This window comes from Phasianus colchicus, chromosome 8 (genome assembly GCF_987193195.1).
Source record: "Phasianus colchicus chromosome 8, bPhaCol1.hap1.1, whole genome shotgun sequence".
Taxonomy (NCBI): Eukaryota; Metazoa; Chordata; class Aves; order Galliformes; family Phasianidae; genus Phasianus; species Phasianus colchicus.
In genome coordinates, this window is record NC_143443.1 from 9037262 (window position 1) to 9063909 (window position 26648).

A 26648-nucleotide genomic window follows, 5' to 3' on the forward strand; every position below is an offset into this window, starting at 1 on the left:
TGTTTACTGTTCTCAGCTGGTGCAACTAATAGTGAAATGCTAATGTTTTCTAAATTAATGGCCATTTTATTTCCCTTTGCTACAATGTACTCAAGCAGCCTGGAAATTTAAACTCCTTTGAACGTAATAGCATGGAATGGAAAGAATGGATTTAGACAAGGAAGGTAGTGGAAACTCATTTGCGTCTGGTAACAGAGAAAGTTTCTAAACAGATGTTTAGAAACTTGAGACTGTGGTTGATTGGGTGAAGAGGAACAGTTCAAGAGCCAAGGCATCTTTGCTGCCTGTAAAAGGGTTTCTTATTGAGAAAGAGGGACAGAATAGGGACTGAAAACTGGACCCAGATAAACTATTTATGTGATTTGGTTTACCTTCTATACATGAGGATAAAGTACTCCTTACTTCACAGATGTGTTGTGAAAGCCCTCCTAAGAGAAGCAATTGGGCCTGAAAATCAGATGTACAAAGAAAGAAAAATTCTGACTAGCTGGAGAAAGGATCTGGGCCTACGTGCTGTGACATCTCATGGTCTTTACTTCCCCACTAATTGTGATAATTCTGGTTCTTTTTCTCATTTCCCATGGCTTAGCTTCCCTTTCCTTCACATTCTCTGTATTTCTTTCTAGTTATATGCTGCTGCCTCTGTTAATGAAAACTGAGGTGAAATTTTCAGAGTTTTGATTGCTGTACCACCAAAGGGCAAAACTTTAAAAACCAGAGTGTTGTAATTTTTTTAATTTGTTTTCTGTACAAAGAACCAGGGAGCAGATCAGTAGAGAATTAAAGCAATAAGGAAAATAAATCTGTTTCACTGCTGGTGGATATTTCCCCATCTTCCATTCTAGATGTTTTAGACTTAAAAAGAACAAGTAAATTGTGTTTATAACTTTTTTTTTTTAACTTCACAATTGTTCTAGTGATGGTATACACTGTACACAAATTAGAAAAATGAATCCTTTACCTTCAAATAGAAGCATCAGCAAACACTGATGTATTTCAAGATTTTTCCCAAGGCATTTTATAAAAAGAATATAAATTTTAGTTCAGAACTGTTTTAGCATTTGGTTTTTTATTTTCAAGTTAAAACTGTAAGGTAATTATCTATTTTGAGAGGTACAAATGGTGGAGCATAAAGATTAAGCATATTCATGTTTAATGAATTATGACTGTAAGTATTTAAAAATTCACTATTCTTTTAAATAATCTATTCCTATATTGCTGTTTTATACTGTAAGGAATATGGTCAGAAGAACAATATTTTACAGTACAGAAACAATAGTTAATTTTAAAGAATGTTCCTATATTGTAGTAAATGCATCTTGAATTTATGTACTGATCTGTCTGTGGTTGTCTCTGCATACATAAAAGACCAACCTCTTAAGTCTTAAACATCTATCTGAGGACCCATCAGTGATTTTGTGATGGAATTTTAATTCATTTATTGATAAGAATAATGGCAACAGACAAAAATGTTTGACTGCTGTTATTTTTTAAGTTTTCATGTCACTCATAATGTAAATGGTTAAACTTCAGAATGTGCTTTAAAAGATTCTACTATGTTTATACTTGTTTTTTTGTTCCTTGGAATTTCTTTGCAGACAAACATATGACCTTAGAAGACAACATAAAGGAACTTGGAAGAGCAATGGCTGGAATAGGAGAAACTGATTCAGAAAGAAGTGGTGACTTGGATGTCTTCAGCATTGACCAAGCCAAAGCAATCATTGATTACATGAATATCAGGTACTACTCCAGGATATATTGTTTCTTATTCAACTGATTTAATGTTGTGGGAAATCTGATGATGAAATAAATTACAAGTATTTAATTGAATATGTCCATAGTGTGCCAATATGCTGCACACACAAAACTTAAAAAGGAGAAAGGAATGAAAAAGTCAGAGTTTCATCTTGATGTAAGATTATGCTGAAAATATTTGATCTGAGTTTTGATTTGAGAGATTTAAAGGAAAGGAGAAAGCAATGTATGGAGACTATTATTGCTTTTAAAGCTATGTAATTCTAGATACTAACCAGCTGAATAATATCTAGATCTCATCTACAACTTTCAGTATTTCTGTGGTCTTGTTAGTTGTAGTGAACTTGTTAACTGGCTTAAAGTTCTGTACTTTATGGGATTAAAGCCATGGTAGATCTGTATGAGCAATAAAAATGTATTTCAAAGTTAGCCTAAGTCCACTGTCTACATGATGAGATTTCTTGACAAGTCTCAGTTTTTAAACAGACACAGAAAAATATATAAATTCAGAAATCACTGGTGATAATTAGAAAAAAATGAGTGGTTAGAGGTAGCCAATCACTCATCTCTCCATATATGGTGTTACCTCTCTAGTAACATATGTAAACTTTTCTCCTTTGAAGTACCATGGTTAGGAAAGTGACCATTATCTTATACTACTGTCTCCAGTATGGAGTGAACAGAATGGTCCCTCAACTTATTGTATTGCCCATGAATATCTGCAGCCAAGAAAAGATGGAAAATAGAAAAGATATGATTGTAACATTTGCTTATACACCATATTGTATTATAGCCAGTTAGTCCATTTCCTGAGCAGAACAGTGGTGCTCTGCTTGTGGATTTTTGTTGTTGTTAGCGGTATTTTGGTTGGTGGTTTTTTTCATGGAAGGTAAAAAGAACTTCAGGATTTTCCCATATGAAATGAGAGCATCTTTTTAAATGTCAAGTTTCTATATCAAGGCAAACCAATGTCCTGCCAAGAACAAACCCTAAACTAAAAGGAAAATTGGCATTTAAGATGTCTCACTCAACTTATTCTACTTCTTCTTTCCTGTCTGTGCCTTTTGTATATTTATTTGGAACAAATGTTATTTCCAGATAGGATCTCTATGGCTCTTGCATAGATTATCTATTAAAAGAGATCTTATCCATAATGTAAGTCCTTCACAGACTCAAGAATTTCATCCGAGAGGTGAGGTGCTCCATCCTACTACTGCTGAAGCATTAAGTCAGCAAGAATATAATCAGGACACAATATTTTAGTAGCAGCAGTATTCTGGCCACAAGGTGTGGTATGATGTTCAAGCTGCTCAGAAATACATGCTGTTGCAAGGTTATGGATATATGCACATACACATGTGTATATATATATATATATGTATATGTATATATATATATACGTGCACAAACTATGAAATGTATATATTCACTTTCTATAATCCATTATTTGAGTCATTTTAATACTTTTTTCTAAAGAGAAACTGAATCAGCATTTTTATGTAATTGTATTTTGAACTTTATGAACTCGGTTGACTGAGTTGTAATAAACCTCAAATTAATGTATTATTTCAGCATCTTTTCTTATTTTTCACTTTTTTTTCTTTAATTTGAAATGTTAAGTCTATAGCTTTCTTCTTCTACTCAAGATAGCATGACATGTTTTAGTTTAGATCACATTTTTACAGGTGAGCTATAAACCCATGGGATTTATAATGGAAATGGGAACAAATGCTTAACCACATAGGCACAAACTGTGTAGCAACTCTAATGATACCTTCAGGTTTGGTGGAAGGTGACAGTTATCATCTTTTTATCTTGTATCCTGCAGCAAACACACATCATCGTAGCTCTTGACATTTTCTTTCAGGAAGCATTGGAGCTAGGAAAATATGTCATCATTAATCATCTTCATATTCTCATATGACATCATAAGTGGTTCTATTCTTAAAGATCTTACTTTGCATGAGTAAATATTTTTTCTTTAATTGCTGAAAATATTGGCTCTTAATTGTTTGCAACAGATACAAACAAAAAGAAAACATTTTCTATAATTCATGATAGAAGAAAGAAAACTACACAATGGTTTTAAAATAAATACTGATGTATATTCGATGTGATTTGATTTGAAGGGCATTAAAGGGAGGAATTCTCTCGTTTATATAGAATTAAGGGGGCCAGGTCAAAACAGAGTTGTTGGAAAAAATAAAAATATATTCAGAAATGTCAAAAGCAAAGATTTATATTTTTGAAATACTGTGAATTATCTCTACATGTAACACAGTCCATAGAGAATATCATAACACAGTTAGAAAGTCCTAGGGAAAGTACTGGTTTTCAGCTGCTCTCAATCTGGCTTCTTTCCAAGGCACTGGAATAAATAAAAGAAATAATTTTAAAATGTTAGGTTCTGTCAATACAGTTTGAAATACATATATCTTATTTCTTGTATGTCTGTGATATTCATAATTATTTTTTTTTTTGTCTTTTTCGAAGAATCGGTATTAGATTTTTACACAAATAGGCATGTGAGTGCAAGGACACATATATTTTCATGACTTTATCTGAGTCATTTCCACACAAACTTAGTTCATAATAAAATTCCTGTATTTCCACTGAAACATGGCAGGAATAATTTGGTGAAATACTACAGTAAATATGTACTGCAAATGAAATGTCAAATAGTGTAGCAACTTAATTACCTGCGTGCTTTGGGTTGGGGGAAGGTAACTTGCAGTTTATAAAAGCCAAATTTCTTATTCAAGGTAGTGATCAAATTTGTTTTATTAGAAATGCTAATTGCCTGAATTAAATGCAACTGTAGAATAAAACTTTTATATGGCTCTTAAAGAGCCAAATGTTCAGTGAGGCTGCCATAATACTTCACACAAAATTAAGAAATGCATCTGTACATATGTTGAAAAACGTCTGCACCAATTTGGGCACAAATGTATTTGGAAGTTTCATGGATGCATTTAACTAACTCTGCTGCAGAATGTGTAATTGTCATGTAAGATAGAAAGGCAATGCCAGCTTTGTGCTCTTTGAATTCTGAGCTGCACTCAAGGGCTTCAAGGAGCACTGCTGTCCGTTAGTTGGCGCTTCAGCACTGCTTACATTAGAGCAAATCATCTCTGGTCTGCAGCATTTTGTGGAAGCTCTGTGGTACTGTGGCAGTGGCTGGCAGCACCATGTAAGTAAAGGTGGTGATTCAGGAAAGGACCCTCAGCTAAAACTGTGTGTGCTGAACACAGACTCCCCCAGATGGTTTTCTCATTTCCTTCCAGAGCCAGGATTGGATTTCAGACACCTACATCCAGCGCAACAACCCCTCCCTTTGCAAGCATGGGCTGATCCAACCCTGCCATCACCTGTGCTGGGTGCATGGCTGTGGGATGATGGAAGAGCCCCAGCGGTATGGAGCAGCCAGCCAGGGTGGCAGCTGCAGGGGCTGGTTCCATAAGAGCCTCAGGGACCATCACGTGTCGAACAATGGCCCATGATTGGTTTTGTGGCTGGGTAAGGGTACTGTAAACACATTTTTCAATGCAAAAGCACATTTTTAATAGTATATTCCTGAAGTATTTCACTCAAAAAAGTTTGTTCAACTACTTTGTAGTTAACAAATGCTTAAAAATGCTTATTGTTGAGTTGGAGATGTTCTACCTGCTCTTCCTCCACTGCTTCTACTTTTAATACTTTGATCAGGCTTTTGTGATAACTTTTAAAACTACTTGTGTTATGATTAAATTACTGCAGAAATTTTACTCTAAGGATCATAGTTTTCCAGCATCTACTGTGCCTATTACAATATTGACTTTGATCTTTTGAAAGAGAAAAAAAAAAAAAAAAGGAAAAACTTGAAAACATTGTATTTGAGCATCATACTTATGATCCCAATAAAATTTGAAATTCACATATATTTCTGACCTAGCCATGGGATTATTCTGGCACTCCATTCAGGAGACATACGGCAAAGCAGGGAGGAGCTTCTTTAAAAGTATTCAGGTAAAAACATAGGTTTAAAAATGTTGGTAGAAATGCTCTGACAAGGGACTGTCAGTGCCCATATGTGCTGTCTCTGTACTGGCAGTTAACTTACAGACCAAAGGACTGTAGAAGCAGGGTACTGCCTTCTTTTTGAGAGGTGACATATAAAATATAACTTAAAATATTAAAAAAAAAAAACAACTTTGAAGGGACATATAAAATTAATCTCCTGGCCCAGAAACAGTGGAAGGCTTAGATGTGGAAGTATAGTGTTAGCATGGTATCCAGTATCTAGCAGCAGTATCATTAGAATTAGGTAACTGCACACATTGTTGTAATAGTTACTTGCACAGGCTAATAGAGACACAGAGGTTGGAAGAGATGTGTGGAGGCCATCTAGTCAAAACCCAACTGAAAACATGCCTCATTATTCCAGATGTGGCCTTGCAAATGTTGAGCAGAGAAATGTTGCTGGCTAGAAAAAGCCATACTGTCTCTCTTAAGGAAAAAAAGAATCAAAATGAGCCTGTGACCTATCCTTAGCCACAAAGCATAGGAACCAGTTACTGACATTCTATGAAAAGCTTGCCATATCCTTCATGGGTATATCAGAGGAGTGTGATAAATTTAGAATCATTCTTCAACCTGAACTTGCTATGAAATTGTAGAGCTGTGTTTTAAATCATATGTCAGAATGACGTGACAGAAGCCAGAAGTTCTGCATTGTGATTTTAAGAGAAAAAAGTAATTGTAACAGATGGACTGTGAGAAAGTGAGCCTTTGATTAAAATCATACCATATCATTGATCATACAGAAAGGAAACAAGGAGTAGTAGTTAAAGCGTGAAATGGAAAGCCATATATGTTTTAAGGAAAATAAATATTTTAGGCCATTGAGATGGTCTACTTTGTAGCTTTTGTAGTAATATGCAAAACTGCAGTATGCCGATCTGGTCTTCTAGCTTTTCTTTAAGAAAATTATACGCTGATTTTGAAATGTGATCTTGAGAGAATAAATGCTTCCATTCTTTTTTGCCTTGTCTTCCAACATCAAAATTGATTGCTGGACCAGCAGCCCAAAATCTGCGAGGTCATTTGGCTTTGTTTCCTGCTTGTTCACCATCACCGATATTAAAGGCATTGAATATCCTGGTGATAAGTGTTTCAGAGATTACTTTTTTTCTAAGTAGAACTTAGTGTTTTCAGAGTTTGACTTCATAAAAGAAATCAGATGTATTGTACTGTATTTCCTACAGCAATCTAAAAGTAAATCCCATAAATTAAACACACCGCATATTGTAGTTTGTAGAAGTTAAACACCAGTTTGCTGAAGTTAACCAACCTCTTCCTAACATTTGGAGTACGACTGGTTTGGAGAGTGACTTTTAGTGTTACAAAATTTTATGTAATATTGCCTTTCTAAAAATTTAAAGCTGCACTAGTATTACTTTTTCTTTTGTTTTGCAGCTTATTTCGACTCTATAAATTGTATGAACATATCTTCCACACTCCAAGAGAGGAACACGTGATAAGTAATGAGGTAAATCATTTATATAGATGGAATTCATTATGTAGAGTTATTTAATGAATGCATTCTGGCATATGTTTTGTATTGCTCAAAGCAACTTCCTGTCAACATTACTTCATTACTAACGTAAAATGGCTGATTAAAGAATATAAGTTAGATATTTTGATCCTCAAATTCAAAATTAATTTTGAATTTCAAAAAAGTGTAAATGCAGTGCTTGGTTAAAACGTTGTGTTAAATCAGCAATACTTTTGTGTATTTAAGTTAGTGTGTGTCATTTGAATTAGCAATGCATGAGTCTGACTCTATGTTATTATCAGCAATCAAAATCAGAAACGTTTGTGTACCAAGCGTGAGTCTGACCACAGTCCTGATATTTATGTATCCACAATTTATCCATATTTATTTATCCATCCACATTGGTCACCAATAGCTAAATATACCCATTATAGAGAAACAAGCTAGCTAGAAATCCTGCATTTTGAAAATAGTGTTAACAGTGAATTGGCTTGACTCTAAAACTTTGTCATATTTTATAACTTCTTTGTGAAAAAATGCACAGAAAAATGTGTTGACTCAGGATGTGGTCTTAAATCAAACAGACAGGTTCAGTTCATCAAATGCACCTTCCTTTAGCCTGATGGTGCGTTTTGATGATATATCTTACCATACATCAAAAAGAATTTACATTTGTAATTTAGGAGACAAGTGGTTGCTCTGAGAGGTATGGTAGTGTAATTTCTTTTCTGGCACGTATTTTAGCTTTTTGGTTCATAGCAAAGTTAAAGTTAATGCATCGGAAAATGTTTTTTTTACACATTAAGCTAGTGGATTGGGTCTATAAACAACGTGGTATAATTTCTTCCGGTGTCACTTTTAAAATAGCTTTGTTTTATATGTGAGTTATTCTGAGGTAAGTTGTAAAGTGGCTTAAAATTCTAGCTTTTCTAAAATCATCAGCAGAACTCATGGAGCAAGTAGAGCAAGACTTCATCACTGTACTGCTAAGGTTGTTTAGTTTTGTTTTTTTCATATTAGCTAAAAAGATCAATGGTTGGCTAGAGCTTTCCAATTGATAAAAAGATTTTTAATGAGGCTTTGATTACATAACTTCTTTAGTAAATTTGTGCAAAGTATCTGTTGTAGATATGCTTTTCTCACTGTCTACAATCAGCATACAGTGGTACAGTTTTGATGCCACAGAAAAGTTATTGCTCTGCACAGTTTGAAAGTACCACCTCTATTGAAGGTAGAGCTTCTGCTGTGGAAAAGCAGAAATGTGTTTCTGTGAAACATTTTGGTGGTAATCTATAAAGGAAGAAGCACAATTTAAATATAACTGTTACAAAAACCTTTGTAACAATTTTTAGCTGCTGCTCTCTTCCAGCTTTTTTTTTTTTTTTAACCTATCCATTAGTTTGATTTAAACTGTTTTGTATTTTGAGTCCCATGGTGGAGACTCTCTTAATTTGTCAAACCACCATGCAACATCCAAAATGACCAGTTTTTATATTTGTATAGGTTTTATTTTGATAGGGTGAATATTGTTCTTCAACAAGTTACAGTTTAGCACTTCAAAGCTACACAAATTTATACAAATGTATGGCATTATCTGCTCCTGTTTAATATGCTGAAATGTGATGATTGGTGAACCCAGCATAGACTTAAAGCTCTCTTTCTATAGAAATGCTTATCCATAATAAAGGAGAGTGTTATCTTCTACATTTGCAGCCCCTTAGATGAAGAGGTCAAACCCTGACAAGTTAGAGGGGCAGATGTTGTTTGATGCATATGGCTACAGCAGGAGCACGCCTGGAGTCATGTGCTCTGCAGTGCATGTGCTCAGCAAGCAGAAGGGACTGGAGATTTGTCTGGGAAATCTGTGTGCTAAAAGTAGATGATAGATCTGTGATGAAAGGTTGACCGTTGTCTTGCTATGTAGATCACCATCTTTGGAATAAATAAATAAAAATAAAGCCTCTGTAGACATACCATGATAAACAGCCAGATGTTTTGTAACTCCTAACTCGCTGCTGCTAACATCTAAACAGTTTTCCATTCCCTTCAGCAATGAAAGCTGTTCTTTTGGAATGAGAGAAAGTAACGACCATATTTGCCCAAATCGCAATGACCATAGTATTCTAAAAGCTTAGTCAGTATTATCTTATTTTGCAAATGAAGACTTGGAGACAAGTCAACAAAGATTTGCTCAACAGGGATGGCTTGCTTTAGCAATTTGTGTTCCATGTGTGCTGAACATACTACCAACTGAATAAAAGTTCACTAGCCTAATAAGAAGACCTGCATCTTCTTAAGAGATTCAGCTACAACAAATAAGAGCAATCCTTAGTGTTGTAATGAATATCCTTTCATGGAAGCCATGGTATGTGTTTTCCGGATAAATCCTGTAGCAATGGATTATACGCCCATTGAATTTTGTTTTTTCTCTGGTGTGGGCAATTATACAGTGTTCTCAATCAGATTTCCTTTTTGATCTTTCACTGCATTTATTTCCAAATGACCCTGTCATTTCCTGTGTAGAATAAAATCAGACAAGAAAAGGGAAATGACTCAAAACTGAGTTAGATTATGCATACAATATCTATGGGCTTGCCACTTAACAAAATCTAAGTTACTTAAATATGGCACATAATTAGTGGAGCTTCACAGTCTGATTAATATTCTGAGTTTGATGCAGCTAGCATAATAAAGTCCAACTTTGTGAAATATAGACAGTATTTAAATCTTAAAAAAAAAGGAACAAATGACTGGCTAATTTAAATATATTTCTGCATCGGCTAAAGCCTTTAAATCAAACTGCCTGAGGTGATCATACTGCCTAGGAAAAAAAAAGGTTAACACTGAAAGAAATGAAAGCTTACTTAGATGATAAAACACACATCATAAATCTAACCTAGTTTGGCAGTCTTTAAAATTTAAAATTGCATTTCCAGCTATCAAATCTCTTACTTCTCCTTCACTCCAGATCTACAAAGACCTATATATTACATATGCACAAATACCAGTAAGAAAACACAATGGTACAAGAAGATAATAAGTTGTGTTAAGATTGCCAAGTAAATTCATTGCTTTTTTGTTTGTTTGTTTGTTTGCTGTGTTACTATTATGAGCGGTTCCCTACATTTAAATGGACAACAGAAGAAATAGAGCTTTACTGGGAAACCAAATTAAAATGCATGCAGGACTAACATACCGCAGATCTTAAAGAATGCTATTTTTAAAAATAATGTTTCTACCTTTTATCCTTTCTGGATGTTTTGCCCTCTAGCTGTGATTTTAGTGCTCTTATATTAGCCTGCAAATTCAAAGAAAACAAACAGAGTAAGACTAAATTTTGATGTGCAGGGATTCAATGGAGCAACACCCATTAACATGTCAGATCTTATAACAAATGTTTAAATTGTTAATACATGAATTTTGTAGAAGTTTCTATTATTTTCTATTTTCAGCTAGTTTATTTTGCTTTGATAGGGTGAGACATTTCTGCCCTTTTTTTTTTCTTTTTCTTTTTTTTTTTTCTTTTTTTTTTTTCCAGATTTACAAATTGTATCTTATACTGCAGTTCATGTTTTTTTGCTGCTCTCCATTGTGTGTTTTTGGATGGAATGAGGCTAAGGTCTTCTGGGATTATGTCTGCTTTGAAACATTTCCTAATAAAAATAATGTGGTTGGTAAATCTAGTTTTATTCCTGGCTGCTTTATCCAGCCTGATGGAGTAATCTGCTATTTTATGGCCCAGATGACTAGCTAAGTTTGACTTCTTGAAGTAGTAGTGTACAATGTAATTTTCTTTAGAGATGTCATAGCGGGTCAGGTTGCAATAAAAATATCGAAGATTAAGTTTAATGGCAGTGCAGACTCAGTATTATAGCAGTCACTAAGTATCATCCCCTGTACTTACAGTTCCAAAACAGTTTCCATTAATGCTGTCTTTCCATGTACTCTTACTTTCTGAAACATTAAGCTTTTGGAACATATCTGGTCTTTACACAAATGTGGGTGGGTTTTATTTTGTTTGGTTGATTGGTTGGGATTTTTTTTTTTTTTCTTGTTAGTTGATTGTTTTTTTGTTGTTTTGTTACCTTCTGGGTTTTATGTTTGAACCAAAATCCCTTCCATCAGTAGGAAGAACTATTTGAAACTATATACTATTTGAAAGCAAATTAAGCTTTCTTCACGGCAAAAGTCCTGAAGTCTGGGACTTCACTTTGATATATAATTCTGATTCGGTGTTGCACATTTACTTTGGTTAACCAATCATTTTTTTAAACAAATTTGCTCAATGGTTCTTGAGAACTCCATTTTAAGGATGTGTGAAACCAGAACATTTCTATGAGTATCAGTTCACACTAGAGAGACCCATTCCCCAGCTAACAGAGTGCATGCTTTTTAAAGCTTGAAGGTTTCAAATATTTGTAATGCTTAAAAACCACAAAGTTGATTTACTGTAGCTTTGTTTTGTAAATATTAGCATAGCAAAGATATCAAGACTAGTTCAAAAGAAATAGGAGCATACCACTGGAAAGGACCTCTGCGATTTTCAGATCTATTGCTGCCTTCTCGTAGGCAAACATATATAATCCTCTTCAGAAACATTTCTAACTCAAGCTTAAGAAGTTAACTTTTTTTGTCTCTGCTGTTACAGTTAGAAAACTGCTCTGGAGTCTGATTGCTGTAATGATTCCAAAACTTTTAATTTCCAGTCTAAATGTATTCACAGCAGACTTATACGCACTTATCTATATGCCAATTTGTGCCAGTATTGACCTTTAGATCTTGTTCGGTTCACAGTGTTTATTTTTCCTCCATATAAAGAGACAGCAATCTTATTGTCAGCCTTCATTTAGCTAAATTTGAAAAGCCAGTCTTCCCTAATCTCTGCTTTTAAGATGGGCTTTTCTTATATGCATTCTTACATACACAGCAGCCTTTAGTCATCCTTTGGTCATTTTCTGTAATTGTTCCACTTTAAATTAGTTTTGTTTGAGCATAAGTAACCAAACTGCACAGTATTATGCATAGTATTGTTACTGAGATAAAAGCAAGACCCTGTACAATGATAATACTGCTTTCTTTTTCTCTTTGGGAATAATCTACATGTGTCCTAGAATCAGTCACACATTTCGTAACTGTATCATGTGGCTCTCTTGTCGTAGATCTGCTATTCTGCTTTTCCTTTATCACTGTGTTTTCCAGCTGGGGTACTCTCAGTGCACTGCAGATTTTTAAAAATTGTGCCCCAACAATATCACCTCACAATTTCTCATTAAATGCAAGAGTGAATATTCTTCAAGGTCATTCAGTCCCATCTGTATGATATTCCTTGCCTCCCATGCATTCATCGTGTCTCACACATTCTTTTTGTCTAGAAAATAGATTATCATATTAAGTAAACTCTGAAATTAGTCTGGCATCATGTATCTTTGATAAACCAGTGTTGTGTTATATCCCATTTTTCTTTAATTTCCATGTCCTTATTTTTTTTTTCTTTCAAAAAGTGTTCCTCAAGCCTTTACTACTGTGAAGATCAAAACTACAGCTTCAGGAGTAGGTTTTTTATTTTATGATTATGAATGTTTAAAACTAGCAAACTGGTACTTGGGCTTTTGATGTCTGAGGGAAAATTTTTGATGTCCACTAAAGAAGTGTGTCATACCAGAGACCTGAAATAAGCAGCTGGAGAGCCGGTGGTTTTGGTGACAAAAATAACTGAGATTTGGTCCTTTGATCTTGAATTTTGCTATGGCTATAACCAGAGGGATCTTGAAGGACTTGTGATTACACTGAACAAAAAGTGAAGTCTGTTGGGATTGTATGCATTATTACTTGAAGTATTTTAAGCATATCTTGCACATTAGAAACCTCTCTTGTTTTACAATGACTGAATTTGCTATACTTAGTTACCAGTACTGAAGATATACTGACCTTTAAGAGTTATGTTTTCGTATAGGTCACATGCTGATAGTCTTCTACAACTATTTTAACATTCCTGTGTTTCGGTACCTGAACTTGAAGCCAGGAGCAGCTCCAGAGAGAGAGTTGGTGGAATTTATAACCAGGTGTAGAGTCTCTTTGCAAATCTTGCTTTAGAGAATGATAAACAAAAGGCTTTTTAAATTATTTTCTTAGGAAACATCAAATACAAAACAAGCATGCTTTCTAATTCAGTTCCATGTAGGAACTCATGATAGTAAACATTCAGGCAGGAAAAATGCAGAGTAGATGTTGTGGGCTACGCTCTTCAGTGCGCAGAGCACTGTGGTTCTGACAAGCCAGTGTTAAAACAAATACCTCTTTTTGAGTACTTGTAAAATTTTATTTTGGTGGATCTATTCCTATACACAGAGTTAAACTGAGAATTGACTGAGGTCATACTGCTTGTCATTCTGAAGGATGAAAAGCTGAAGACACGAGAGCAAATATGTATATATGGTTTTGAGACTTATCATCATTTTTGTTTCAGTTGTATAGTTGTCAAAGCATTGCAGTTTTTATTGTATGATGTTAAATAGGAGAGGGAGGAAAAAACCTTAAATTGCTGTGGTGAAATGTTTCTGGAAATGTGCAGGAATTTACATATACACAGATGTGCTGTGTGGCTTTTTTAATTATTTAGAAAGTGACTCGATTTCTCTGTGTATGTGGGTATTAACATGCTTGGTTCTGATAACAGCAATAATGGTTTATTTATTTGTTGGAATGCAGGCCAAGTAGGAACTGTAGGCTTTGATTTGAAAGATAGAACAGCATTAAGGGCAGCTTTTTTTTTTTTTTTTCCCTATTTTTTTCCCTTTTTTCCACTATCAGAGTGTTTTAAGATCCAGAAGACTAAGTGGTGCATTGAAAGACTATAACATGTTAAAAAATATTTATAGATGAGTATTTTTATTTATGTAAATGTAAGGCAATGAGATTGGCTGAAATGTAGACTTGGGCAAATTTTACAGTGCTTGAGCAAAGTACCTGAGGACAGACAGGTATCATTTGGATAGTTGCTGGTCCAGAGTGAAGACATTGGTGACTGGTTTGCTGGAGCAGTTTCCCATATTTCCCAATTTTCCTGCATCATTTTTTATTATCTGCAGGGCAGTTTTGCACCCACTACTTTCATCTCCAGGTTTTCATCATCTTAAAGATTAAATTGTATCTGTGGAATGGACAAGTAATGTAATATTTCATGGGAATGTATCCCCATGGGTGGATCCGTATGTATCAAATGCATACATCTTGTGACCTTATGTTATGAATAAAATTTTGACGTTATTCATATAAATAAATAGCATTTCCTTACTGTGATGATTTATAATCAATATACATTTTAATAACTTTTTATACTTTTGGTTGGTTTTATGAGAATATGAATGTATTCAACAGATAAGTTTTAAAGATGCTTAGAGTTCCTTTTATACAAAACTTTCTGGTGCATTTTAAGTCTTCTACTTTCACCTTTAATTTTATAACTTGTCATAAGATACAATATGAAGAATTTTAACTTAACATTGATTCTGATCTATTTGAACATTTAATTCATAAAATGTTATTTCAATTTCCTATAAATATGCTACTCTCAGCAAAATGCAGTGTTACTAATTAGAAAGCTGAGTTTTATAGGCTATGTGGTTCATATGTGAGGTAACTTATATTGCTACTTAGCCTTACATTTAATAAACCTCAGCTAGGAAAATTGTTTAAGTATCAAAGAAAAGATAATAAATAAAATGAGGGCACAGAATATTAATTTGAACTCTGCCTTTATTTTTTTAAAAGCATTCAAAGTTAAATAGTGGTGGTCTGTTAACAATCTTGGGCTATTTGGCAAGTCTTTAAACTTACTCAATAATCAAAACATAAAAGGACAATGGAAACTTTTTTACAATAAAAGAAAAAAAGGACTTGAGTACAGAAACCAAACAAATTATTCTCTGCTTTTTCTTGGTAAGGAGGTGAACTTTATAGGAAGGGCAGCAAGCTCTGAGTTAGGGTTGCCTTTTCCTGTCTTTGTTATAAATTACATCTGTCTGTGCAGAATCCTCTCCAGTTACTTTGTACTTTGTGGTTACGGGGGAGGCATGTGGGTGCATGAGGGATGGAGCCGAGAAAGACAGATTAGGGGGAGCCTTCTTTTTTTAGGTTTTTTTTTTTCCTCTTACAAACTGGCACTTTACATTAATCTGCCTTGCTTGCTGAATATACAGATAGATAAAATTCCCAAGATCCCAGCTGTGTAAATAGAACATTAACAAAACAACTGTTTTCTTCAACATATGTATTTATTTGTTGTTTGTAACATATGAGGCTTTTGGAAGACTTCTGGCACCACTTAGGTTCAGGGTAATCAATCAGAATGTTTTCATTAGGGTTCAAATGGGGAAGACATTCGGCAAAGAGACTGACTTTATCCAAAGTAATGCCTGATTTTTTCGCAAAGGGCCAAATACACTGCAACATCATCATAGGGCACCAGAAATATGAAAAGAAACTGCCAAATGGTTCAGTAGAGAGAGCCATATACCTTGGCTAACGGCTCTCCTCCTGTCCTTTCTTTGTACCTGCTGAGCACCTGAAGGGAAAATGTAAACCTGAGAGTAGTCACAAGTCTAAGCAGAGGTAGCCCATGTGCAGCTATGCAGAGAAGAGCCAAAGGAGCCACAAGCAATGACAGGGGCCATGACCAATTTCCTCTATTGGTTTTGTTTTTTGTCATTTGAAACTGAAACAGGACTCACAAATAGATTGCTAATGACAGGGGAGAGAGAGATGTTTTGACATTCTGTTCCTCTTCTGCAGCAGAGGCTGATGACCAGCTCCAGCCCATTGAGTTTCACTGTCTCGTGTTCCATTGTTTTAGAAAACAGGTTCTTAATGATAACTGTAATCAGCATTAACTTAACCTCATGTTTTATAGGTCTCCCACCGATCCACTGTTTTCTTATAGAAGCTAAGACATCACTATGTACTTCCAGCTACTGCACTCAGTAAAACAGCATTGGTCAGGTAGACTACACTGTATGTCCTCAGGGTGTCTTGGAAAGACAGCAGCTGGAGTCTTTAAGAGTGTTTTATGATTAAGAGTATGATCTGGAGCATTTTATGCTTTGGCTTCCCATTGTTGGAAATTCAGTAGCCAAGTAATCTCAGTATCCTCTTGACTAACTTGAAACAGCTGAGGAGGAATGTTTAACTGTTTATACCTGGTTTTTGCTTTCCCTTACTTATAAAAATGGGCAGCATCTCTAGCTGACCTTAATCACAGAATCACAGAATGGCCAGGGTTGGAAGGGACCTCAAGGATTGTGAATCTCCAAGCCCCTGGCCACATGCAAGGCCACCAGCCTCCCCATTTAATACTAGACCAGGCTGCCCAGGGCCCCATCCAACCTGACCTTGAACACCTCCAGGGATGGGGCATCCACAAACTTCTGGGCAGACTGTTCCAGTACCTCACCACTCTCTCTGTAAAGAACTTTCCCCTGACATCCAACCTAAATCTTCCCTCCTTCAACTTAAAACAACTTCCTCTTGTCTTGCTGTTGTCTACCCTTTCAAAGAGTTGATTCCCCTCTTGTTTGTAGGCTCCCTTTAGGTACTGAAAGGTACAATGAGGTCACCCCGCAGCCTTCTTTTCTCCAGGCTGAACAAGCCCAACTCCTTCAGCCTGTCCTCATAGGGGAGGTGCTCCAGCCCCCTGATCATCTTTGTGGCTCTCCTCTGGACCCTCTCCAACAGCTCTCTGTCTTTTTTGTACTGGGGACTCCAGAGCTGGACACAGTAGTCCAGATGAAGAGCAGAGCAGAGAGGGACAATCACCTCTCTGTCCCTGCTGGCCACCCCTTTTCTGATGGAGCCATTAAAAGATGCTAAGGTGGGATCTCTATTAATTTACCTTTTTTTATTATTTATTTTTCACACTGAGTTCACCCTCAAAATCTGTCTCAGATTGCAGAGCCCATGCTGGAGCTTGCAAAGGTTCTTCAGGGCTATGCTGAATCCAGGGTAAAACCCCAAAAAATATGGATGATATTTTCACCTAAAATGTTCTCTTTTTTTTTTTTCCTGATAAGCGGTCCTTCTGATCTTTTTTATTTCTTCTATAGGATGGTCTAGCCATATTATAAAAACATCTTTCAGAAAATATTTTTACTACTTTCCAAACAGAGGGCATCATGCAAGTATTGCATGCTAATGCTCTGTTTTCTTCAAGTTAGAATCTGTGTACTTGATAAAACTTTTATTGTCGCTCTGTTCTATTAAGCTAACACTACACAAGTAACAATATCTTCTTTGAAATTGCTAAGTAGTTTATTTTGACATTATATATCAGATTTGGCTTGTGAAAACAGACTAAAGCAATGGCATAGATTCTAAGTGATAAAGATGAATGTTGCATGCTTCATTTACAGCAGGGCTTTCCAAATATGGTCTCAGAGTTGTGAAAACATCCTGTGCTTGAGAAAGCTTGAATTTTGACATGATCAAGGCTGTGGGGGAAGTTTCAGACACTAACAGTCAGGAATTTGGGTCTATATCCTTTAGATTCACTGAATGTTGTGTGATGTGAATAAAGATACCTTGCAACCAATTGCAATGTCTGTAAACTCCATATATTGCTCTTGTTTTAATAAAATTGAGGAATGATAGGAGTGTTCCGTAGAATTTATTATGGTTTGAATATCTGCCTAACATTCTCTCAGAGTTTTTCTTTGTGTTCATTTTGTATTCATGGCATCCATTTATCATTTTCATCGCTATCTGTTGTACATTTAGGACTCGTAATGATTTTCTTTTGTTCTAAGGAAGATACTTTGCCAGCTTTTTGTGCTCTCCAGGAGTTAGGATGAAACTGAAGATTTACATTTGGAGAAATGTTAAATTACCTGTAACGATCATATTTCAAATGAGTACTTAAAGATTTTACCCTCACTTAAGCTTGTTGCTGGAGACTTTTATCAATTTTAGCATTACTGTTATCCCTCTAGGCATAGGTTAAAAGCAACTAATAGCTAGAGGCTAGGTTGCTGACTTGTCTTTTTCTTTCTTTGTTCTTTTTTCTTTTCTTTAATTCTACCAGTTTTGCATTGTGGTGAACTCCATGGGATTTCTAAAAACATCTTTGTTTCTGTCTATTTTGAGAATGACCCTTTGAGTCTATCGATGAAGTGCAGTCATATTTGTTTCTGTTTAATCAAATGTTGTTTGAGAAATTGGGAAATTGTCAGGATAGAAGTGTGGCTCACTTTGCCACTGCAAAGGTTTTATCTTTTATCCCTCCTTGCTGTGCTTGCAAATATAGCTCTCTGAATTACTGAATGTTAGAGTAATATCCTTCTGTTTGGAACCTTGACAAAGCAAAATACAAGAAAAATAAGAGAATTTAAAGACAAGATTTCAGCCTTATCTCCATGTTTCCTATCTGCTGCTGGTTTGACTTAATTCCTGCTGTTGTTATTCATACTGGATTTATTGCAGTATATTTAATTGACTCTCTTTCTTCTGATCAATCCTCAGTTAAATGGGTAAATAATAATTAAAAAAAAAAAAGGGTACATAATCAAATTACTATAAGTAATTGGTCAGTACAAGCATTACCGGAACTTTGCAGTGGGCAGAAAAAACAGGGCTTTGGTATCAGTCAGTAAAGGCCAAGCCTTTAAAACTGACAAGGAAAACACATTGCTACATAGGCTTTCTGTGAATTTAAATTACAAATTATTATATATAATCAAAATCAGAGCAACAGAAAAACCATACATACACCATACAGCGTGGATAGACTTTGTTAATTTTGGGTACAAACGACAGACATTAGACAAGCTTACAAGTCTGACAGAGTAGGAGAATCTTAATATGTGACAAGTTCAAGATAAAATGAGACTTGTGGATTATTATTTTCTCTCACAGTGGAGGGAACATTACACAAACTAATAAGGAGAAAACCATATGCATTAGAATAAAATGTAGAAGTCTGTGTTAAGAAAGCTTACTTAAGAATTAGGAAAGTTTAAAGACTGTACATTGAACAGCCAGGAAGATATGGTGAATTAAATAGGGAACTGTAGGTCGCTCTGGGAATGGGGAATTAGATGCTAGAATTTTTCTGTGCTGAATTGCTGGTTTAATACAGTTACCACTTCACAGACTAACACAAATTGGTCTTGTTGCACTGTCTCGAGGGTAAACAATTGCAAAGACAACTTGCTTTTCTCCTTAGCACTTATCTGTTAGAGTACAACTGAATTTAGATGCAAAAGTAATTGCTTAATCAGGTGCCAATAACTCCAATATATACAGAAACATATAAATTGGCTTTTAAAATTGTTGTTTTCCCCTTTCTCTTCCTGCCAAATCTAACTGGGGAAGAATGGGTGAAGAGTAAAAAAAGATAGCATGAATGTTAACTAAAATTTGCTCTGTGATATTTAGTTGTATAAAAGGCCCTCTTTGTAGAATGTTGGAATATTCCATGCATCAAGTCCAGGAGGATCAATATAGCTGGGGAAATAAAGAAAGGTTCTCATGAAGAGTACCCAAATTTTGCCCAGTGCTGTAATAAGCAGTAGTGGTGCTGCGAGGGTATTGCAGCTTCATTTTTACTTGGGGGGTCTGATTAACTTTTTCAAATCAGCACCTGGTTAAGACCCAACTTATGTCATTGCATTAAAGACTGTATGGAGACTTCAGTGTGACTATAACACTGACTTGAACTTTGTCTTCAAGGAACAGTAACTTCTGCTCAGCAAAGACATTTTGAATGCGAAAAGTAAAGGAATTGTTGAGAGGAGAGTTTTGGATAAATTCATCATGTGATACATATGAGAAGGTTTTTAATGCCTATGCTTCTTTAACTGCTCTCTGGTATAAATTCTGAGTATGCTATTACAATTTACAATCCAATTCGTATATATTGAATTCACAGCACCCCAAGTGATTTCAGGGACCCTACTGTGATTGTACACAAAAAAGGCACTATGTCAACCTAGTGTGCATTGATAGCAAAATTGGTCCTCAAGCTGCAGGTGATTAAATGGGAAAGCGTCCTTGCAAATTTGCAAACATCCCATGTTTACAGTTGTATAAAATACTGTTACAGTTTTCTGGTATGTGTATGTGTGAGTAGAGTAAAAAGTGCTGTATTAGTTCATCTTTATGGCTTATTCCTTAGTAAAGAGTTCATATTCAAAATGTTTTAACTGAATTTGCTTAGTATTTCAGTAGTAAATTAAGGAATTTACTTAGTTTTCAACATAAGGGAGGACTGCTACAGTATTTCTGCAATATAACAGGAATTATACTTGTTAATATACTTCAGAAGCATTTAAATTCTAATCACACAGACAAAAGGAAATTTCAAGTAATGGAAGTAAATTTAAATTGCACAACAGTAAAGACTTTCATACCTTTGAAAATATTTTAGTGCTGGCTTTTTTCTTCCTTGCTTTGATTATCCATGATCACAACAGCAGAATTCTATTGCTGTTGCCATAATTTTGAAAGCGTAACTGTGTTAACATGAAATTTGCATATATAAGTACATTTGCCAAGTTCTTTTCATTTTTTTCATTTTCTTTCTACTTCTGTTCTGGGAGAGGCTGTTGATCAGCGCACTGGCTGAAATAAAATGCAGCATCATTGTAGGAGAGAATGGAGTCATGCAGGCAACTTTTGCAGAAAAAAAATGTAAGGTTTTATTTTTCCAGAGTGAAGAAAATTAGATTTCCATCTCCTACGGCCTAACTCCTGGACTCCCAAGATTCTTTCATATGCTAGCCAGCATTCATTAGCCATGTGCTCTCACATCTCACACGCACTGTGTAAGAGAGTATTTTTATGCAGTGTAAACTTTACCAGCTTTGCAAACATTGAACATTATTCTGGATCAGGCCTTACAAGCTAAGCATTATTTAGTCTGATGCATATAGCTCGGTACCTCCTGCAAGCTGAGTGAAAACTACAATATATGACATGAAGTGAGCATGGAAGGGAAGAAGATTCTGCCCATGGAAGCATTTTCCTACCCTTCTCCAGCTTGATGCCCTCCAGTCATGGGCTTTCCACCTCTTTAGCATTACCTGCTTATGGTAAAACTGAGAATGGGGAACTTAGTGCCACCGTGACCAAAAATACAATTCCAAGATTTTATCTATTGCTGCCTTTAACTTCTGTTCTTTTAGCCATATGCACAGCAGGAGAGAAGGGGATATGCTTTAACAGCTTGTCAAATAGTAAGCAGTGCAAGAAATCATGCTATCAGTTGGAGGTAAATAATAAGGCCACATATATTTAATTTTTAATAAATTTTGAGTTATGCTGTTCCTTTAATTACATTAATCAGGCAGGCTCCAACACTGCAAGCCTTAGGGCTTGAAGTGCAATTTCAATACTTTGTAATAAATTTGCCTAAGTTTGGAAATAGATGAAATGGCTTAATATTAAACATTTGCTTGATTTAAATTTTACTAACCCATGCACTGTATAATTCATATTTTTTCCAGAGCAATGTACTGCCACAGCAGAATGATCATAATAGAAATTATAAGTGTTCCTTCTGAACACAGGTTTGGCTTATAAACTGGACAAATAAAGGAGCTGGGAACGTCAAGGGAATGCTTAAGACCTACAGAGCCTTTCACTTCAAGGTCATTGGTTCAAGTACACATCACTAAAGACAGAAAGTTAGCCTCTGATTGGTCGTTCGTAATAGACCTGAATTTAGTTTGTCACTTGAGACAAGGAAATGGTACATTGACTTTAATAACATGAAAAGAAGTACAGAAGTAATGCAGAGGTCCAAAAAAGAGGAGGAAACAGGAGAAACAAAAATTACCAGGCAGCCATCTTCCCTGATGTGAGATCCTAAGGGCCAAACTCATACTTTGATCTGGAAAGTTTAAAAAAACTGTAGCCTCCTTACATAGTCTCATAAAATCATAGATTGGCTTAGGGAAGAGACCTTGAAGGTCACCTTGTTCCAACCCCTGCCATGGGCTGGTTGCCACCCAGCAGAACAGGCTGCCCAGGACCCCATCCAACCCAGCCTTGAATGCCTCCTGGGATGGAGCATCCACAGCTTCTCTGGGCAGTCTGTGCCAGTGCAAGTCTCGTTTCATTTCATAAGCTTGATTGAGTGGACCTAGGTTAATACTAGGTCAGGAGTGATCCTAGGAAAATTCAGGTAGAAAATTGTTTGATATTGAAGTAACTAATTAACCTGGTTTGATGATGCTAGGGCACTACTCAACCAGCTCTTTGAAAGAATATCCAAAACTGATATCCTGACCACTTATCTTTACTTCCAGCATATAAATCACAAAACAGAAAACTGTGAGCAATGGTGTCCTCCCATGTGCCTTCCAAATTGGAAACTGCAGCCTGCCAATGTTAATTCCTCAGCAGATTTAATCAAATGAGGTACTCATTTGATCAGTTGTGTGGAGATATTGCTCTTTGAGACTTCTTTAAAGAAGTGATTGCTTTTCAGTGATGTGTTCCCTTTATGTGAGACTCGAAGGTTACATGTGTCAAGAGGAAGGAGTCTATTTTACATGGTGGTGATTTTTATTAGCCATTTCATATTTTGTTGTCAAAATGAAGTCAATTACTTCTGTATTGTAAAAAGTGCATCATTTTTCACTTTCATTTTGAGAACAATTGGAAGTTAAAGCTGTTCCACAGCTGTCTTTTCTCTTCCTTTTGTCCTAGTTGTTGTTGTTACAGTTTGTTTTGCAATCAGGGCTGAGATTGGACCTAAAATGCTCAAAAAAATGAGCAAAATTTGAAAGTGTTACATAAGTATTTTTTATTAATAAGCACTCTTTAAAAACAGTTTACCAATAAGAAAGGAGAAAGTGAGGAAAATCAGAGAGAAAGAAACTCTGCTTCTGAATAATTGGAGATACAAAGGAGTTTATAGATAAAAAATAGGTATAAGCAACCTGGCTTTGATTTTTTTTTCTTTTGCCCTTTAGCCCTGTTGTTTGTATACTTAAAACTTTTATACCTTTGAAAGAGATTTAAGTCACAGATTTTGTTTTTGGTTTTTTTTTTTTTTTATATATATATATGTTCACTGAGAATATTCAGTCTTTTTGTTTTTAATGTAGGCTTTACTTTTTATTTTCAACACCTGTCTGGGGCAGAAAGCATTTTTTGAAGAACTCTTCTCTGAGCCATTGAATTAATCTGCAAGTAATATAGCAGTAGTTAATTTGTAGGTGCTTTCAATGAACTGTAATGTGGAAATGCCACAAGAAGATTTGGTAATAAAATTTTATGAATTATATTATGCTGTAAATAAGTACATGATGCTTAATGAAAGGAGCTCTGGAACTTTCCTCAATTTTCAATGCAATTACCTTAGCCTGTGTTTGTTTTTATGACATAAGTGTAGTTCAAAGTATTTCACTGAATAAGTGAGTTGCCTTTTTGAGTTAATATGGCAAGAGCTTATTTATAAGAAATAATACATTTCAGGCTCTACTTATTCACACATTTCAAAAACCTACTATTTCTTTTCATGAAAGATGACATCTAAATTCACATCATAACTTTATATTTGGCAGTGGCAATTTAAGATATACTGGGGTCAAAAAAATGAAGGAATTGGAGGTCAAAAATAATATACTTTTGCTGTAGTCCACGGGAAAACGTGTACAGTAAATGTCAATGCTCTTCCTGAAAGAAATCATTGTAATTAATTACTTACTTTGCATCTTGCGTTTTTCTTCTCCAAATTCAAATACAAAAATCTCTTGATATAAAAACCAAATAAGTTTTCAAAATTGTTTTCATTTTTGTAGAAAAAAAGACACATGGCTTCAAGTAGTTTTGAAAGTATTCTTCTGTCACAAGTTATGGCAATGCGCAATATTTGGTTGCAGGGTTTTTAGAGTTTGGGGGGGAAAAAAAAAGGATCCAACAAAACTTTTATATTTCAAAATATTATTGCATCAGCTTTATTGCTAAGAACTGAAATTGTTCAAATGACCTCAGTAAAACAATTTGGACTACAATTCCCGGAATGCTCATGAAGCTGACATGCCTGCATGTTCCTAAAAAGTCATAATCCATCATTCTGATGCTAGATCGATGGATTATGACTTTGTGATGTCAAGATCTGTGAATTAAGGCTTTTTTGAGTACAGCCTGCTATCCAATTATTGCCCCTATTCATATATTATAAATCATTATTCCTTCACCAGGTAGTCAGCAGTTTCTATTTCCTAACATTTCAGAGCCTTCTTTTTTTAGCCATTGTTGCACTCTCATTGAGCAATCAAAAATGGAGAGTGCTGACCTGAAAAATAAAGCTTCTATCACAGCAAATTGTGGAGGGAACAACATTCATTTCTAATTCTTGTAGTTTCTATTGAAATAAAGGGAATTAGAATAGATTGAAACAAATCCCATCTTCTTCCAGCACAAATGAGCAGCGTGATAAATTGGCACAAATGTTGTTGGCATGTATTGACTTCATTTTTAAGCGTTCATGCCTGAGTTTCACACAAATGATGTTTGTTTTTCTGATAAGTTGCAGGATTTTTTTAATATGAAGACAGATCAGCTTCTGATTTAAAGCTGAAATTTGCCAGCATGCTACCTTAAAAGATCGTGTCTATTAGGCACTGTTAAACTGAAGTTCCTTTGAATGAATTATTTATAGAATAATAAACTTGCTTCTAATGCAATGAAGTATATGATAAAAGCAGAATATGCTTTACTGTAACCAGTTTAGGTTTGTCAAATCAAAATGCTCTTTAAAAACAACTTTATTAAAAGATATTCAGAAAAAGAAGAGCTATTTTAGGACCTATCATGCACCCTAGAGAAGTCATTAAATGAAATGTAATCACGCCATGTTGGAGAGTTATTTCAAAAGATTTCTCCAGCTAAGGGAATTTAGGTTTAGTCTGTATGTGGATGGAAAAAAATCAATAGTATGATCTTGTTTTTTATTTCATTTTGCTCTACTGATGATTCTTCATTAGGATGCAGTTTTCACACTAGGTGGCTGTGCATAAAATACGTCCAGTCAGTACATTGCTAGCTGAATTGTTGTCAAAAAGGATGGTAATCAATGGAAGGAAGGTTGGTATAATGACTGTGGTAGAATTAGTCTTTTAATAACTACTTGTTCTAGTCCTCTATCTGTCAGATAAGAGCTGTCACAGCACTGTCTTGTGCCTCAGTTTCACCTTTATTTAAACAACCACACGGATTCTAAAATCTGTCTCCCAAGGACGATTTCAATGGCACTTTTCTGAAAAACAGATCTGCCTATCTTTTGTTGCCTTTGTACTCAGTCTGTTTTGCAAGTCAAGGGTGATATCTGAAACTACATGAGAAAGTTAATGCAGTGTTTTGCCTGTCTTGCTATCCAGGAGCTGAGGTAGTGCTTTAATATGCTGTAGTTTAGTTCCTCTTAAAGAACGATGTTGTCTTGGCATTTTTATCTCATTCCTTGTTATTTATTTATGGAGCTCTGGGTGTTAATGGCATCCTTGCTCTCATGTACTTTTTCCTTTTCTCTCTTTTACACTTTCAAAATTTGCTCGCTAAGTCTTCCAGGCTGCTGAGGAGTGTAAGAGAGATTTGTTAGTTTGCTGGGAGAATCAAAAGGCTTTGGTGCCTTTTTTGTTTTAGATGATATCCAACATCAAACAGCCTTAGAGCCCAGTTCTACTGGTGGGAAGTCCAGCACAGGTCCTTCTGTCCTCCATGAAAGTAGACTCCAGCCCATTTTCAAATTTCCTGTTAAGTGCAGTTGTCCACTAGGTGGAGACATAATATGTTGTACATCAGTGGATATGCAGATGGTAATCAAATCCACCAGCTGCTGCCTGCTCTTCCTGGGCACCTTGCCAATTCACTGGCAGTATGTTGACTGGGAAGCAGACAGTGACACACTTTGATCGAAAAGCTTGTATGATGATTTTTTTTTTGTTGTAATATTATTGTTTTTTAAAAAATGATAAAAGAGATCAAGATGTGTATCTTGATCAAAGGGTATTGCTGTCTGCTTCCCCATCAGCAGCTTCTAATTTATAGAAATCAGATTGTGTGGAAAGCAATCAGCAAAGATTTGAGGTCTTTCTTCTTCTCACTGCCAGGAGATGCTGACAAGTGAGAAAATTAAAATCAGTGGAGGTGGGGAGAGAACTAGTAAAACACTGGTTGAAATATAATTATTTTAAATCAACAATTTTAATAATTTTAAGGCTTAAAAAAATCCACTTGAAGTGTTTCAATTGGCTGTTGGCTGTTACTTGTGTTACAAGTGCACTGTGGAATCTTTCAATAATGCAGGATGTTGCTTTGAGACTAATTTACCATTTAGACAGATATTTCTGCAAAGCTAGTT

The 26648-nt window shown here is 35.3% G+C and overlaps 1 protein-coding gene across 8 annotated transcripts in view; it reads left to right on the forward strand.

Moving 5' to 3' along the window:
- The window catches only part of CABCOCO1 (ciliary associated calcium binding coiled-coil 1), a 217547-nt gene that overhangs the window by 177382 nt on the left and 13517 nt on the right, over positions 1-26648 (forward strand). For 6 of the 8 annotated variants that reach the window (XM_090144850.1, XM_090144851.1, XM_090144852.1 and 3 more), the window contains 2 exons: positions 1599-1743; positions 7213-7285. In XM_090144850.1, the coding sequence (XP_090000976.1) occupies positions 1599-1743; positions 7213-7285 (218 nt within the window). Of the gene's footprint in view, positions 1-1598; positions 1744-7212; positions 7286-9004; positions 9273-26648 lie in introns of those variants that run through there. The other 2 variants (XM_031589951.2, XM_090144854.1) reach the window with 2 other exon arrangements.